Source organism: Platalea leucorodia (assembly GCF_965183815.1).
Source record: "Platalea leucorodia genome assembly, chromosome: 3".
NCBI lineage: Eukaryota > Metazoa > Chordata > Aves > Pelecaniformes > Threskiornithidae > Platalea > Platalea leucorodia.
Genome location: NC_138825.1, coordinates 55,891,107 through 55,907,479, shown reverse-complemented (window position 1 = coordinate 55,907,479; position 16,373 = coordinate 55,891,107). Strand labels below are relative to the sequence as shown.

Below are 16,373 nucleotides of genomic sequence, written 5' to 3'. Positions count from 1 at the left end.
AGTAAATGTACCACATTAAGGATGCTTATTGTTTCATTATGGACCTCCCCATACGTTTAACTTCTGCCTTCAGATTCCAGTAGCAACCCTGGCAATACTGTACCAAACAAAAGGTCTGTGGATGAGGAGAGGGATATTCAATGGAATGGCCATGCAATCAAAAGTATTATCGTTTTGGGAGAAAAGAAAAACTGATGCGATTTGAAAATTTCATGCATGTCCAGGTCACTGAAACAAATATAAATGACAAAAATGAATGGCAAGGCAAGACAGAGTGACCAATTCCACTGAATACATAGGCATTGCAATTTCCCTGAGGTTGCAGCAAACAAACATTGAGTGTTTCTAGGAAGAAGGAGTAGCATTAGTTGAAGTTTGCCAGCTTTTTGCGGCTTCAGGAAGAAGTGTGTTGAAAAAGCTAGTAAGAGCAGTGTGCCTCCACCATTTATCCTGTTCAAACAAGGCTGGAGGAGCAGTTGACCGTGGAGTTTCTCAACAACAACAAAACGCTATCCATTTCTGCTCCGTTTCTATCTGTGTGAATTAGCAAAAGTCAGTCCAGATGGTTTTCATAATGAAATTACTATAGCAAGACTACTTATTAGAAGAACTGAAAAGTTTGTTTCTGTCATCTGTATTTACAAAGACAGTTTTAGGGGATATTTTTAATTATGGGGCATCTCTAGCACATACAGTATGCTCTTTTGCCCGAGATACCTCTATTGTTCAACCCACAGACGGACGAGTAAGGTTTCTCTTATCATTGTAATATGCTTATGGGAAAACAATGTCTTTTGAGTACAATGTCTGTGAAAATAAACTGAACCCTGTGAGTGGCAGGGCAAGCAGTCAATGCAGATGAAATAGTGAAGCTGCCAAGACAGAACATTTATGGTATTGGCTAGAAAAAACCTATCTATTTTGTGGCCGAAGAGCAAAACTGACCCATGAAGGCTTGGTCACCTCCCACAGGCTATTCAAAGAGACCAAGGCTGTGAATTATATCAAGAATACCTCACACCTGAAGCAACGAAGCAGAGACCTTTCAAAATATAATCTGTAGTTCAAGAGGAAAAGCTGTTTCTACTGTATTGTTCACTGCAATATCTTGCTTAACGTTATGGGTGCACTGCTGTTTCCACCCACTGAAGAAGGGAACTTATCTACATTGTCAACTAGACAACAGACTAGCTGGCTCAGCTTTGGAGATCTGGCTGGCCCCCAAGGCAAGCTCCTAGGAAACTCAGCATCATGGTTAAGGGAACTGTCAAAACTGGGTCATATAATCAGGAAGCAGTTTTGGATCTCTCTGGAGTGCTCAAATCAACTTAACTTCCCATTGTACAGCCCAATTTCCTTTTTTGGCCACCCCTTGTTCCCTTTCCACAACGCTCTGAGGGAAGGTGACACCTTCGCCCCATGCTAGAAAGAAGGAGCAGTGGCCAGGGACAGAGCAGAAGGGGTACTTCTGGTGGTGGTAAACAGCAAGCAGTAAGCAGGAAGGCAGCGTCTAAATAATGTGAAACTCCCTGTCTTTCTGCAGCTGTGTGTGTAACGGAGAATACAGAACTGGGTGGGTGAACTGATGAGATGCAAACTGAGAAGGGGAGGGCCAATATGAGGCAATGACAGCAGGAGAGAAATAGAGCACAGTTGACTAAGGATGCTCTAATCCTATGAAAATTTTGTTCATCTCTCGGTATCCCTGTAAGAGAATACCGACTCCCAAAGCATCACAAAGAACACATTTATAGCATCTCAAAGCTCCTCTGTCCACCAGTGATCTCAATTTCTGCACTAGGTGAATTTAAAAAAGCAGCATTTTGTCATATTTGCTCTCTCTCATTAAGTTATTCTGTACACACAGAAACTGCAGACTCAACAAAACTTTTCTCGGACAGGATTATATCAAACTCTTCCCTTACAGCTGAATTACAGTGCTTAAGAGTTTCTAACGGCAAGGAAAGCAGAAGCACTGAATTTTACTTAAAAGCATAAAGCATAAAGTGTTGACTGCAACCTCACAGAAACTGGAAGACCACCTTCATGGCAACTCTTTGACTCACAGACTTTTGGTGGATTCTCAAGAGAACCCTTTTAGTACAGCGATCCACTGTGGCAGCCCACTTCCTCTTGGCCTCCTCATCCTCCTCCAGCAGGCATCTCCTCAGGTCCTGCTTGTCGGCCTTGCTCAGGGTCCTGTCAGTAACGGGACGCACCAGCTGTGAGAGGTTGAGGTGACTGTACAGGCTTCTCTCCACCACATAGGTAATATTGAACTCGCTGACAGAAGTGCGCCCTCGTAGCCTTCTGTTTGGGAAGCCACAACCTCCACCCCCTTTCATTTTGTGCCGCAGTAATTGTAGGTCGCAAGTTGCAGGAGATGCTCCTTTCCTAGCAGGGCGCTGGCAAAGAAAAGCTCTGGAACAGGAATAGTTAGTATCCATTTTCTTCAATCGGATCTGCTTCCTTACACTCTGAATCTCCTCCAGGGACACCAGAAGATGGTGCTTGTGCCTGTTGCTGTCATAAAAGCAAATGCTTTCTGTACTTACCCCGTGGCTCAGCGAGCCGAGGCTCTTCTTCATTTCCCCATCTGTCAAGGAGCGGCAAACTTTCTGGGTCTTCTCCTCTTCTGGGTAAGAGAAAAATGTCCCGAGTTTCTTGGGAGGCTTGATAAGGCCACGGCTATCAGTTTTGCTGAAGGTCTTCACCAGCTTCCGGTTAGCTCCCCATGTATCAAGACTGCTGGATGAGGGAGAAGTAGTAAGTGAGTCCAAGTCGTCCTCTGGCTGCTTTTCGCAGGAGCCGTCGAAGTAGAATTGCTTCTTGTGAACTCCAGAGTAAAGTGCCGATCTGTCATCCAGTATAGGAGAGCTGTCAAGTGAGTGCTCTTCCACACCTACAGGGGACAAAAGCAGCGCAACGCATGTCATTGTTCATAATCCACCAAGACATTTCCCTGTAGAGCCTTATTGTATTTATTTAAGATATCGCCCACTTAAAATGGAAGAAAACTCTTCTTGATATAAGCAGCCCAGAAGGTATTTGCCAGTGGATAAATCTGAAGTGGTTCCTTCCATTTGTGAAGTGAGAGTTCTGGGATGAGTTAACAGTAGACAGATGACAGCAACCTGTAAGTAAACTCATCGTTTTTTATAAGTTTCTCTCTTTCGTTTGCCACTAAGTAAGGCCACAGATGCTCTCATTAAGAACCCCTTAAAAGCTGGAACTGGGATCTGTTTCTCATGTTTTCCTTCTGATACTTGCATATGATGCTCAGCTCTAGTGAGATTATAATAGGTCAGAAGTATACCCAGGTATCAAAAATAAAACAAGTATCTCTCAGGTCCAGTCTTCCAATACCCAGTGCTGCTGCGGAAAGCAGTATTTTTCCCAGAAAGTTACGGAGCAGAGCTCCAGGATGAAATTAAAAGTTTTGCGTTTTTGATGGGGGAAGAGGCACCAATTTTAATCACACAGAATTTACTTAAACAGATGCAAAGGAAAAAAAGCAGGTGAAATTGCGGGTGTGCCAATTTCAACAGTGTCCTGGTAATGACAAGAACACTTGCTTTTCACCAAATACGTATTTCACAGAAAGGGAAGAAGACTTTTTGCAACACAAGTACTGGAGATGGGCAAAGAGCCAGGTCTCCTTTTCGGAGTGAAAAGAAGGCAATAAAGGACCTGAAATTGCAATTCCTTTTCACATTTATCATTTAAGAAACTTTTCTCTGGTGTTTTCTTCTGAGCAAAGTATGGGCTCAGGCATCAGATGCAGTAACAAGGAAAGAGTCAAACAAGAGTACACATCCTCCTCAGTCCTGCCTGACAAATTTCACAGCGTTCATGCATATGTATCAGAAACACACAGAAATGTGACTGTATTTATTTCTTGCCAAAATAAATTTCTTGCCTGACCCAACTTTGCCTTCATCTTTGATTGCTTCCGCAGTCTTACAGCAGAGCTAAATTTGAACCATTACCAAAATACCTATAGTTTACTAAACTTGCTCATTGAATAACAGGGGACACATTTCAAGATGAAAGAAGATTAGTTGCCCTGTACAGGCTTCCTGTCTCACCTTTGGTTCACTCTGTTGGCAAAACATATTTGACATATATTTGCTGAAACCTAAGATGCTATTTTACCAAGATAAAACTCGGTGTGACAGCGAAGGGATAGTGGATCACATCTGACATGCAACTTCCACTCTTGAGTACTTTTCTGGGGTTGGTCTGCAGACTGGAGTCTGATTTTGACACCAATTTCATTGGACTGTCCAACTTGCTCTTTTTCCGCTCAACTTCTCAATTTGAACAGAAAATAGACATTCTCCTGGGACTGAATATGTGCTGATAAACAATTTTAGTACACTGAGTAAATATGTTTTTAAACAGCTTGTAAAATATGCATTGTGTGTCAACACTGTAACAGATGTTATTTGGAGTGAGTCCATGACACAAAGCCATAATGACACAGATGTAGATGTGATTTGTTTTTAAATGCTATACAAGAATGGTGCCCAGGAATTAGGAAGCTTCAGTTATTTAGCTCACTAGGAGCAGACTAACACAAAATACACGAGGATTCAGGTATTGGCACATTCTAGTGAGTGTCAGATCATCTAGACATATATGTAGCGTGATAACAGAGTCAACAGCAGAAACGTGGGAGAAGGATCTGGGACTAGTGTACTTTTCCTTAAAAACTACAGGAACATATATGGGAAATTTGGCAAACTTGTTCTTTGTGAAGAAATTTTTGAGGAGGATTATGAGGAATCTTTCTTCTGGGGAACTGCACGTCAGTTTTCAAACCAAGCCTACTCTCACACTTTGTTAAAGGCTGTTGAACACTGACGAATTTATTGAAATTTTACTGACGTTACTCAATCAAATTTTATAGCCAACTCCCCAAAACCTAGCCATCTAGGATTTCACATTACTTCACATTCATAACACAGATTCAAATAACAGCAGCAAACAGCTCAAGAACCGATCCAGTCAACTGCAGGTAACTTGGAAGGCCAGGCAGCAATCCTCAAATCTGACTACAGTATTTTTTTGTCATCTGGCAGAGCCCTCTGACATATCCAAATGGAAATACAGACCTACATTATGAGATATGGGAAGGGACAGCATTTATGAAGCACTTTAAATTTGCCACATGAAAACTTGGGTGTGGGGAGAATTTACTGAAGGAAAAGTCATAGATATCTACTCCTAATGTAGACTTGGACACTTAAGGGGCCTTCTACTTATGTTGAAGTTATGTAGAAGTAATCCATGTTGTTATTTAGTAATAATTGTTTTTGCTACAGTTTCCCGAGAGCCAATCTAAAAAGGAGCTCCAGAGTGCCAGATAAAGTACAAACGCAGAGTTATAGATAATTTATTCAGAAAAGCCTGGAGTTAAAACAGAGAAGACAGGCAGGAGACGGAGAAAGAAGGAAGCAGAGCAAATTTTTTTTTTTTGAGACAATTGTTAATTCAGTGATTTTTCTGTGGGGGGCAGGGGTGGAAAACTGTGGGGGAAAAAAACTGGAAGGAACTGGGACACTGAAGTGGAATACTGAAGGAGAAAAGGAAATAAGGAGGTGAAGCGCTGTACGAGAGGGAGCAGAGAGCAAAACAGTTAACACGCTGAAGAGAAAGTCTGGTCAAACTGCAGGAAGGCGTCTGCACGCCCAGCGGCCCCTGGGCTGCCTGCTCCTGCAGCTGCTCCCACCCCTGCAGCCTCTGGCTGACTGCTCCCTGCAGCTTTTCCCAGGCCCCCAGGGAGGGAGGGAGGGGGTAGGACAGGCCTCTCTGGGGTCCTTCTGTCCCCAGAGCAGGGGAAAAAAATGTCCTGTTTTGTTTGCCCCATCTCATAAACCATGGTTTTGCTTCCAAGTAACCCAGCTTTATGCTCATCCTATGAGGTGGCAAAACCTTTTTAGACCAAGAGAGCTGCCCGGTCCAGAGCTCTAGGCTGGCTGTGCCTTTCATGCCAGCCAGTAACACCATCATCATGCAGGAGAGAGGCAGGCTAGATCATAAATCTGCCAACAGCTTCCTGCCACATACCCAAGAAGATGCACACGTTCCCCTTAAATGCACTAGGAAGGACTCATAATATGGTTCAGCTCACTGCAAAGCTGAGGGGAGGCCACTAACATAGAGGGCTGTCCACAATTCCAGTGAGGACTCAAGCAGGGCTGTGCAGAGAGGCTCCTGAGGCTCAGGCTCCATTAATCTGAGTGCTCACACACGGACACAGGTCATCCGGAGTTAATTCTGCGGCATGCTGTTCCCAGGGACAGAACTCTGCTTCGCATTTCCCCACCCTCCTCCTCCTCCCTTCTCTCTCCCTCTCTCTTGGCAGCAGGGCTCATTCAGCAGCCAAACTGCAAGCAGGCTCCCCCAGAAGTAGGAGTTAATATCACAGGAGGCAGTCGCTATCCCACAAGAATGTCTGATAGAGTTTCTGTACTTTTGCCACAGGATGATGCGATGTGGTGCAACTGCACCACCAACCAGCCTCTACCCTCCCAAAACTAGTGAGAGCTTCACCTGTGTGCCGTCCCAGGCCTCGGAGGAGGGAGCAGCGTGGTGGTGGCTCTGCTTACCTCCTTGCTGAGTCCGCGGGGCAGCTGGCTGGGATTGCTCCTAGTCTCATTCCCTCCCCAGCATGGGGCATAAAACATAAACCAAGTTCTAATCTCTTAATGAGGGGCTCTCCAGCGCTGCTCTGGGAATACCAGATCATCAGTAACCACATCCTAGGCTGTCATTTTCCTCCTTCCACAGTCTCAAAATGCAAGTACTTGGGTAAGGCATGCACCATAGGCAAGGCAGTCTTTCCTACTGTCCCTTAAGAACACTCCACCCCTCCCTCCCCCAGCCCTCCACTTTCTGTCCCCTCTCAGCAGAAACATGTATTCATACACGGAGTTTTAACCACATGCATGTTGCTTTTTACCTTCTGTGCTGGGTTTTTTCATTTCTTCCACTCTTATGAGTTTCTTCCTGACTCTGCGAGTAGAATTCACCAGCTTGTGCAACCTCTTAAACTTCACCGACTCCTCTGTTTCATCATCCGATTGTTCTCTTGACTGGCAAAGAAACAAAGGGAATATTAATAAAGTAGTAGTTCCACGGCTTGCTCCTTCAAGTCAAGTTAACCCAGCTCATCTGCCACGCTGTGTCAATGCAGCTCTGTAACTGGTGTTATATTTTCAGCCCAGGTCACATAGAAACATTTAAATTACTGAGGGTTTTCTGTTTTTTCTTTTTTTTTTTTCCTTTTTCTTTTTCTGAAAGCGTGACATACCATTTTGATTTCTAAATCTGTGCAACGTAAGATCCTAGGCATTGAAATGCATTCCTGCCCTTGTATTTCTTCCCATGCATTGTGTAATAACTACTTCCACGTCCTCTCTCAGTACGTTTCAGGCAGGGCTCTTTCCCAGGGCTCTTCTTACCATACCAGTTATGCTCCTGTGGTTTGGGTCAGTCACTGGTCTGTCTGGCATCTCAGAACTTGCTGTTTAAACCTGGTTATAAACAGTTTCTCCACACTGAAGCTCTGTCATTGACGACTTCTCCTTCCCCCCCCCCCCCCCAGTCTTCCCAGAAAATCAAAACCAGCAGCACAAGAAAGGGACGGGAAGGAAAAGGAAGGAGGAGACCTCATCTGCCTCACTCACAAACTGCCACAGCTACAAAATATTCCTTTCCTCCTCCCTGCTCCCTACACTCCTCCTGAAGGCTCTCAAGCCTGGAATTAAGATGGACACAGCATTCCTCCAGCACTGACCAAGGGAAAACTCTGACCTTTTCAGATATACAGTGCAGTCCATATTCCCCAGCATCCCGTTTCGTTTTGCATCTGATCCAGTATGCTCAGTTCCAGCTGTTTTCCCTCAAGTATCAAACATTACAGAGACAAAAAAAAATTCCCCTCTCTCCAGCAGCAGTGACACAACAAGTTGAAACAATCCATTCCTTGTGAACGAGAAGACGACTTCGATTTTCGAGCCAGATCCAACGTTCAATGTGCTACTTCCTCTGTTTTAATCAGTTCAGAATGTGGAAGGCGGCAGGGGGAAGGGAAGGGAAGGGGAGAGGAGAGGAGGCCGGCAGGGCTCTCCGGCTCAGCCAGGACAGCCCTGGCACCACGCGCTGCTGCACATTCCTGCGCGGGCTCCAGCTGGAGCACGGTATGGATCGTATACCTTACTTTGTTTTCGCCCGCGGTCCCAGCCAATTTGCCGCATTCCTAATGGTCGGCTCTAAAAGCCCTCATGCAACCTCCTGTCAGCGCAGCTATCTGGGTTTCCACAGCGTGTTCATCCTTTTTTCTCCTTCTCCTTAATTAAACTGTTAAAAAAAGAAAAATCCCTAACAAATGCAAGCCAAAAAAAAAAAAAAAAAAAAAAAAAGGCCACCCTCTTTTCTTCCCCAGCAAAAATGCTGTCTGCTTATCCGGAGGCTGAATAAAAGGCAGGCCAAATACAAAAACGCTTTCTGCTTTTCTAATACACTTAAATATCAGGATGTGCTAATAACAGTAGATGCCATGGGGCAGGACACCAATTAGCACTTGCATGGGCGCACTTTCAAAGGCACAGACAGTACCTGAAGGAGCCAGAGCAGCTCTGAAAGCCTGCCTCGCAGGCACGCACCTCACAAGGCCAGCAGAACCACACCAGAGCAAACTTCAGCCGCTTTCTGCAAGGGGACTGTCAATTACAGATTTCCCACAATCTTCGTGTTACTCCAAAACAAGAAGGAATACCAAAGGGACCACATATGGCAGTAGGAATTGCCATTCTGCCATCTGAGAGACACAGGAATGCGTTTATTACGGGTACAGGCTGGCTAGGTAATTAATAATCTTCCTTTGGGAAAACTAGAGCTGTAAAGAGGACTACCAGACTTGTTTATATCAAGATAAATTAAGCAGCAAGATAAGCATTAATTCAGAGATTATGGCTGGGACAACTTAGTGACATGTCGAACAACAAGACAGACATATTTAGATAAGATAACGAATGGATTATTGGCTGTAATCAAGAAGTTCAGTTAAGACTTCTTACGCCATTAAACGCATCCTGGCAAGCAACCATCATGCATACTTTGCACTCAAGATATGTTTATTTTAAATGCAATTACTCTAAGTCATTGCTTTCCTTCATTACTTTTTGTACATCCTTGGTTTGCAAGACTACTGTTTGTAAAACTGTGAGCTCTGCAAGACTTAGAGAATGGCTCATACCTGGTCCTCCCACCCAGAATTTCATCCAAGAATAAACAACTAGTCTTACTGTTGCACCACTGGTATCCGATAAAGAACTGTCCCCTTCGCGGCTACGAAGACTGAACAATGACCAAAAAAGCTTTTGCAATGTCTGACACTTGCGTTCACGATTACCACTGCAAAAGCGAGCGCCAAAATAGCGTCAGTGCAAGAGTACCGGCATCAACCCCGAGTGGGTGGTACAGGGGGTCCCCGCCACACTTCAAAATAAATAAAGTTCCATCGTAATAAGGTGCCAGCTGGTTTTCCCCGCCGCTTCAGAAGTGCCGGCACCCTTTGAGCTGGGGTCCTCCGCAGGCAGCGACAGACCCTTCCTAGGACCGGTTCTTGGCCGAAAGAGGCGAGAACTGCTCGTGCTTAACAACAGGAGCCGCCAGATAATGGTTTGACTGAACACCAAGTCAGTCCCTCTCCAGCAGCCTATTTCCTATCATATCAGGTAGCATGTGGCACGGAAAATCTTCTGTAAAGGAAAAGAATGGCTAATAAGTTTATGCAAAAAGGCCTAAAAACATCAGTGACTATGCCAGTGGTGCCGCTCAGGAAACTTTCTTGTCAAATAATGCTGATTCCTTGAAAATGAAACCGTTTTGAAAAAGGGTTACTTTTGCTTCACTTCCTGTTTTTGAAACAATTTTTTAAAAAAAGGCCTTGAAATTATCAAAAGTTTCCATTTTGGCACATGGGAAACAGAGCTTAATTTTCCAGCTCAAGCAATGCTTTCTTTTACAGCTAATATTAAACAAAAAACAGAAACATAAAGCATTCAGGCCATAAGCGACGTATTTGGAAATCACTGAACTTCGACGCTTTGACTTCCCCGACCCACTCTACCCTCCCCGCTTCCATGGTGACCGAATTGGGTTTTTTGGTGGCTGTCCCTGACTTCAGATGGGAAAATAACTCCAATCTCCCCAGCGCGTGGCGGGCCGGGCAAATGGCTTCCTGGACAGCTCTAGCAGCCAGGCCTTGGCACGGGACTTCGGCACAGCCGGCTGCCAGCCCCCCTCTCACCCTCTCCCCCCTTAATGAGCATTTCAGTGTGCCGCGGCACTGCGAAAGGCTAGACACAGTCTGTTGAAGAGGGAACGATGCCTCTGCAAGAGGCTAGGCTGGAGGCTCCCCGGCACAGGAGGAGGCCATGCTGCACCACCCTCCGCCAACGCCTCCCGGCCCCCGGCCGTCCCCCGTTAGGCCAAGCCTCGGCATCGTTAACGCTCCGGTAAAGCAGCCGGGGCCCCTCCATCTCCCCGTCCCCTCCACGCGCCGCCGGAGCAGGCCTCTCCCCGCGCTCCAAGGGGAAAACAAACGGATTTGCAGTACTGTAAATAGGAACAACTTAACTTCCATCTCCTCCGCTCCAAATTTTTCCATCCAAAAGCCCATATGGCTCAACTTTTAATTATTTTGGCTAATACTGTATGTAGTAATTCTGTGGTGAATGCTCAAGTGTTTCATTTCTGGTTTCCAGGGCAACATTACATCAGATTGCAGACAGCTGGCTCCACAGCCTTAAACCATAACAAATTGGCCAAGCCGATGCACAAAAATCGTGCTTGCTTTAAAGAGAGAGCGCAGGGCTCAGCCGGGCTGCCGGGGAGCCGGCGCAGCCTGCGGGGCCCCCTTGGCGGGGCCGGCCGGGCGGAGCCGCCTCTCCCTGCCCCGCTTGGAGCAAGTGCATCCCCGACACATCTGCAATGCTCTCACGGTGCGGAAACCCGCCAGCTTGGAGAGCTCGGCTGCACAAACGCGTGAAGGGCTACAGGGAAACAGGGACTAAATTAAGAGCATCTGGAAATGCGGAGGACTGCATGCAGAGGACTGCAGCCACCACGTACCACATGGCTGGAAAAGGATGGAGAGGCCAAGGCCCATCCCCCCCACCCAGCTCTTTGCCGCTAACAAACCTATGAAGATGTGATCAAGTCCAGGAGAGAGCAATTCCCTCTGTCACCTCCAGCGTCCCTTCTGCTTGGAATACTTTTCCTACTCGTGCACCTCTGAAGGCCACGCTTTGCATCATCTCGTACGTAAGATCAAAGTAAAAAGCCTTACGTTCAGGAACAAATAGGAAATTGGCACATGTACTTTGATATTCAAGGAGCTCTCTACAGCTCTGCTCCCGGTGCCCTCTCTGCCTTCTCTCCCACTTTTCTCACGCAGGCTCTTTGCTGCTGCCTGCTCTGGAGGCAAGGCACACGCCTTGCTCTGCCGGTCTCTAACACCCAGCCCATTTCACACGCCATAGAAATAACAATCCTAACCTCCCCCTTTGAATTAGTCCTTCACACACGCGCGCACACACACACAGAGAAAACTAACGTTTATTAGGGTACTTGGAATTAATTGGCAAAATGTAAACCAGAAGCAAGTAGCTAGCTTTCAGCAGGGCTATGTTTGGAAACACTTCAGGGTTATAGCAGCAGCCCTTAAAAAACACAAGATCGGCAAAGCCTGCTAGCCAGGTCCTAATAAAAACATTTAAGAAACACTAGGACAATATCCAGTTAAAGCTATCATGACTGATTCATCTGTTTCAGCTCCATAAACAAAAACATACGTGACTTTTACATGAGCTGTGTGAAGCCATTTAGAGAGATGTTACAGTTTTATAATTTGCTTTACGCCCAGTAATAGTTCAGCCCCCAAACTGAAATCTCTAGAAAACCTCCAATCTAAGAAACAAGGAAATCTCTTAATATCTGATAAAGCCCAAGCTACAATTATTTTTGGCTATCAGACAATTCTTGTTCAGCAAAGTAGGGCAAAAACACACATTCAGACTTGTGGGCATATCACATCACACCCCCCCTGGCTAGCTCACTTCAGAACTACGAGCTCTATAGTAAATGCAAAGAGATTTTGCTGTTCCCTTTAGGAGACGTGGCTACACGTGTCCCTTCTTCTTTCTCTCTAACAGGCTTTACATCCGCCAAAAAAAACAACCATTCTAACTTTTTTTAAAGTTTTATTAAAGATGCCTGTATAAAGTCAGAGACAGGAAAATAGAACAGAAAAGAACTTAAAAGCCCAAGGAAAGGAAGAGGAGAACTGAGAAAAGCTATGCATGCTGTGCTATGCCTAAGAATAGCCACAAAAGCCTTTTCTCTTTCTCCCTCTCTGAAACAGGAGGCACATCCTCTCCACATCACGCTACATGCTCAGTGACTTACCAGCTTCGGCATTTATAGGCCTAAAGCTCAGTTTCGAGTAATTCCCCCTGAGTCCTCAACTGCTGTCAGCTTCGTAACCCTAAAATTTAGGATCAGACCCTTCTTCTTAAGTATTCTATTCGCTCCGAATCCTGCGCACAAAATGCCTCTTCTCTGGAGTTACATTATCAGACACCAAACTGGCTCCGATTCCAGCGCTGAATATGTAAAGAAGAAAAAAGCGTGATGCTGGACTCAATTAGCTGTTTTCTGCTCACTGATTGATTCCCCCAGTTACTCGCTAGCTGCATAACTTGCAAGAAAGGCATAAGTCATCAGCTCTAAGCAAATCTTCTATTCACCACAAGGAAAAAAGGGAGTGTTGTATATGGCAAACAATCCCTGTTTTCACTGACGAAGGCTTGCTGACCTCTTGCTGGCCTTCAGTTCCTTAATTACTGTCTATGGAATTTCAGTGAAAGAAAAAAAAATACAGAGAATCTCCGCAAAGCCAGGACGAAGACTGACCTTCAAACACAACTGCTAGAGTGGAGGCTGTCTCTATAGGAAACACAACTTAAGCCCTTTACCGGGCTTTTTTTATTTTCACTTTTTAATAAATTCTTTTGACAAAAAGCCCCCCTGAGAATTTCCCTTTATAAAGGGCTAATTTGACAGAAAAATATACCTTGCTTAAATCTTTTTTAAATTAGTGAACTTAGATACTTTTTTTTTTTTCTTTCCCCTTGGTTTCAGTGCCATAAAAAAGAACATCACTGAGAACTGGAAAGCCAAATGATGTTTAATTTGGAAATCTCAGACTGGTCTAGAATTAGCCACTTTGCGGCTTTATGAAGCATTGTAGCATGACTTCCAACTTCTCCTCCTAGGCTGGGCTCAGACCTCCCATCCTAAGAAAAAGACTCTGAGATGCTCAAGTAAATTGGCACTCCTCTTATAGTCAACTGTACCTAATCCCAAACCTTGGGACAAATCTGGAATTTGGGCAATTCTTCTCAGCGCACAAGAAAAACATGGACCAAAACCTCTACTAATTCGGAGCACTAGCCAGTGGTGGAAAGCAGTAGCGAAGGCATACCACAACAGCACCCTCTTTAAGCCAAGAAAAGATTCCCCTTACTCAGGACCATACCATCAATGGCCACTTCATCTGGATTCGCCACAGATCAATCACACAGTGAAACCACAGCGGGACTAAATATCTTTTGATGACTGGCTGATTTTCATGAGCCACCTAGCCAAATATCCTTTTTCAATTTCTTCATCTTTGTACTAGTGACCGTACACAGCTTTTCTACTCCCTAGTGGTCTTGTAAACTAGATTTACTGTTGTGTTGTAGTCGGGTTCTTACCCTTGAATTACTTCAGCCCCAAAACTCTGATGTAAAACCCTATAGAAAATTCTAAGCTTCAGATAAAACCAGCCAGTGTTCTCCAATTTCAATAACATACCAGTCCACATCAAATGAAACATGACAGCGACTTCCTTGAAATGTATCCCAGATTCCCTTAAAAGTTCATGGCCATGAGTGAAACTGATCTAAGTTTGGGGCTTTGCAACTTGAAGGTTTTGGGTTTCATTAAGAAAGTTTCGCAAACCTCTAATCCTTGCAGAGGCTGTTTATAGAAAACTGTGTGAAGCTCAGATGTGATAATCCACATCATATCCTGAGGTTACAAATAAAGGCCTCCAGAATTTTTAAGAAAATTAACAGAGGTCATAAATGTTTTTGCCACTTCACATAATTAACTGCAAGAGTATGAATTACAAAGGCTGTGCAAGTCTGAAATGTGCAATGGTAATGTCAGCCCCCCCCCCAGGTAAGCTGAAGGGAACAGCAATCCCATGTCTGGGTTTGGCGTGTGATTACTTACAAGGAAATCAAAGGAGCATCCAACGGCTACTTTGGTGAAAGATATATTACACATTAGCTGGTGACGACACTGCTTGCTGAAATTAGTGGGAAATATTTGTCATAAGTAACGAGAGCACAAAAATTTAATTCTCCCAGGAGGTCTGTCTTGATACTAGAATAGCTGCTTAGGCAAATTCCTAGATGTTAACTGTTTCCAGGTTTTATTTTTTTAAATAATTTTTGAGAAGCACATTGCTGATGTTTGCATCTGCAAGGCAGACCGACTTCCTCATGGCAAAGTGTTTCTCTCACTGATTAGCATAATTAATTTTAATGACAATTCAACTGTACTCATGTATGACTTGTCATAGGTATATGTGGCAGACCGAAGCTCTGCATTACATTATTCCGTATCTGTTACAGTACAGCATTCCTTTCCAATTCTCCTGCAGACTCCTCAGTGCATGGGAAAGATTCTCTAACAAGGCACTCTCAACTGCATCTTGTGTTTTGAGAAGGCTAAGAGGGCTTGGGGACAATCCCTATTCTTTGGTGTAGGCTGTGCTGTTAATGAATGGAGTACACCACTGGCGCTGGAAACCAACCTCCCTGCATTTCAGAAAACCAAGGGTGCAACAGCAATACATGACATACAGTGAAATCGTATCAGGGAAAAAAAGAAAAAAAAAAAAAAAAAAAAGAATGAGAGCCCTTTAGTGAAGGGTGTAGTAATTTAAATTACATTCTTATAGTATTTTCAAACAATCAAACTATTAACATAACCATCCTAAGTGCAAGGAAGGAAACACCAGAGGCGGGGACAGGGGGCAAGTGGTAACCGACAGGAGCGCAATTAAAATTTTCTATTGTACCACAAGTAAAGATTATTCAGCCTGGGTCTGCCAAATAGGGCAGTGAGACACATGGCTTTTGAGATTCCTAATTCTTGAACTGAGCAAGGCTTTGTTCCAATTTAATAGGCTTGGTCTCAGAAAAGATGGGGGCAGGGAAACCACATTATGGATTACAGCATCTCCTGCTGGCTGATGCATGCAGGGAGAATAGGAAAAAGCTGTTACCACCGTCCCCCACCCTCTAGGTAATAAGCAGAGAAATTAGGCAGCTGCCCAAGGGCAAAAAGGTATAAAAAAAGCCAAGTAATGTGTTAGAATGAATACTAAATTAATTTGCCTTCCCACCTCCCACCCTCTCCAAATACGTGGCCAAACGTTTTGCGGTAAAGTCAGTCAACAGGGCTTGTCTGAATGCAGTCAAAACAGAAGTGGTTATGAACACGCTTAATTACAGTCACTGCCTGCGTGTTACTGTAAGCTCTCCTCTCTGAGTCATGATAACAGGAAGATTTTTCTCAGAGACCTTACAACAGACTAATTACATCCAGTCTTCACATCCGCAGGAGCAACTCCTACTGGCAGTGAGCAGGAGGTTTACTTCGGCTACGTTACTGCCAACTGTTCAGTACAGTCCTGTGGTGACAATGTTTAGTCCCACTAGGGACACATACCTAGCCAAGCCACATCTGATGACAACATGGGCAGGTCTTGCATGGTAAATAATACTTCAAGAAGTGACACAGTTTTATTCCTAAATAAATGCATTTCTCCTGCAAATTCTAAAGCGTTCTGGAAAATTTCAGACCAAATAGGTAAAACCTCCTTACAGTGTTCTACAAAACCAAATATAAACACGTCGATGGTCTCTTGCTCTGCTATCATCACTCCACAGCACTGACCTTACTTAAAACTTTGCGTTGTGTCCTGGGAACTGTAATGATGATTTGCGTTTCTCTCATGAAGGTTTTTGTATTACTACACCCATGGGAAATCCTGCTCTTATGCATAGATAGAGAGGGGGGAAAGATCGTAACAAAATACGCTGTAATTCTTTTGCTACTAGCTTTCACCAAGAGGTGCTGGACACCATCCCCGAGATCACTGGAAAAGGAGGGCAGCCAGCGCCTCTCAGGACAGGTTCCTGTGGTAGGCACATAGCGTGGGAATTTAGCACTATCATTTT

General features: G+C 44.6%; 1 protein-coding gene across 2 annotated transcripts in view; it reads right to left on the bottom strand.

The window, feature by feature from the left end:
- Positions 1 to 16,373, bottom strand: part of SASH1 (SAM and SH3 domain containing 1) — a 568,627-nt gene that overhangs the window by 26,666 nt on the left and 525,588 nt on the right. The window contains exons 9-10 of one of the 2 annotated variants that reach the window (XM_082305211.1): positions 6,968 to 7,100; positions 2,067 to 2,902 (exon numbers count right to left, since the gene is read on the bottom strand). In XM_082305211.1, the coding sequence (XP_082161337.1) occupies positions 2,067 to 2,902; positions 6,968 to 7,100 (969 nt within the window). The remainder of the gene's footprint in view (positions 1 to 2,066; positions 2,903 to 6,967; positions 7,101 to 16,373) is intronic. The other variant, XM_082305212.1, reaches the window with a different exon arrangement.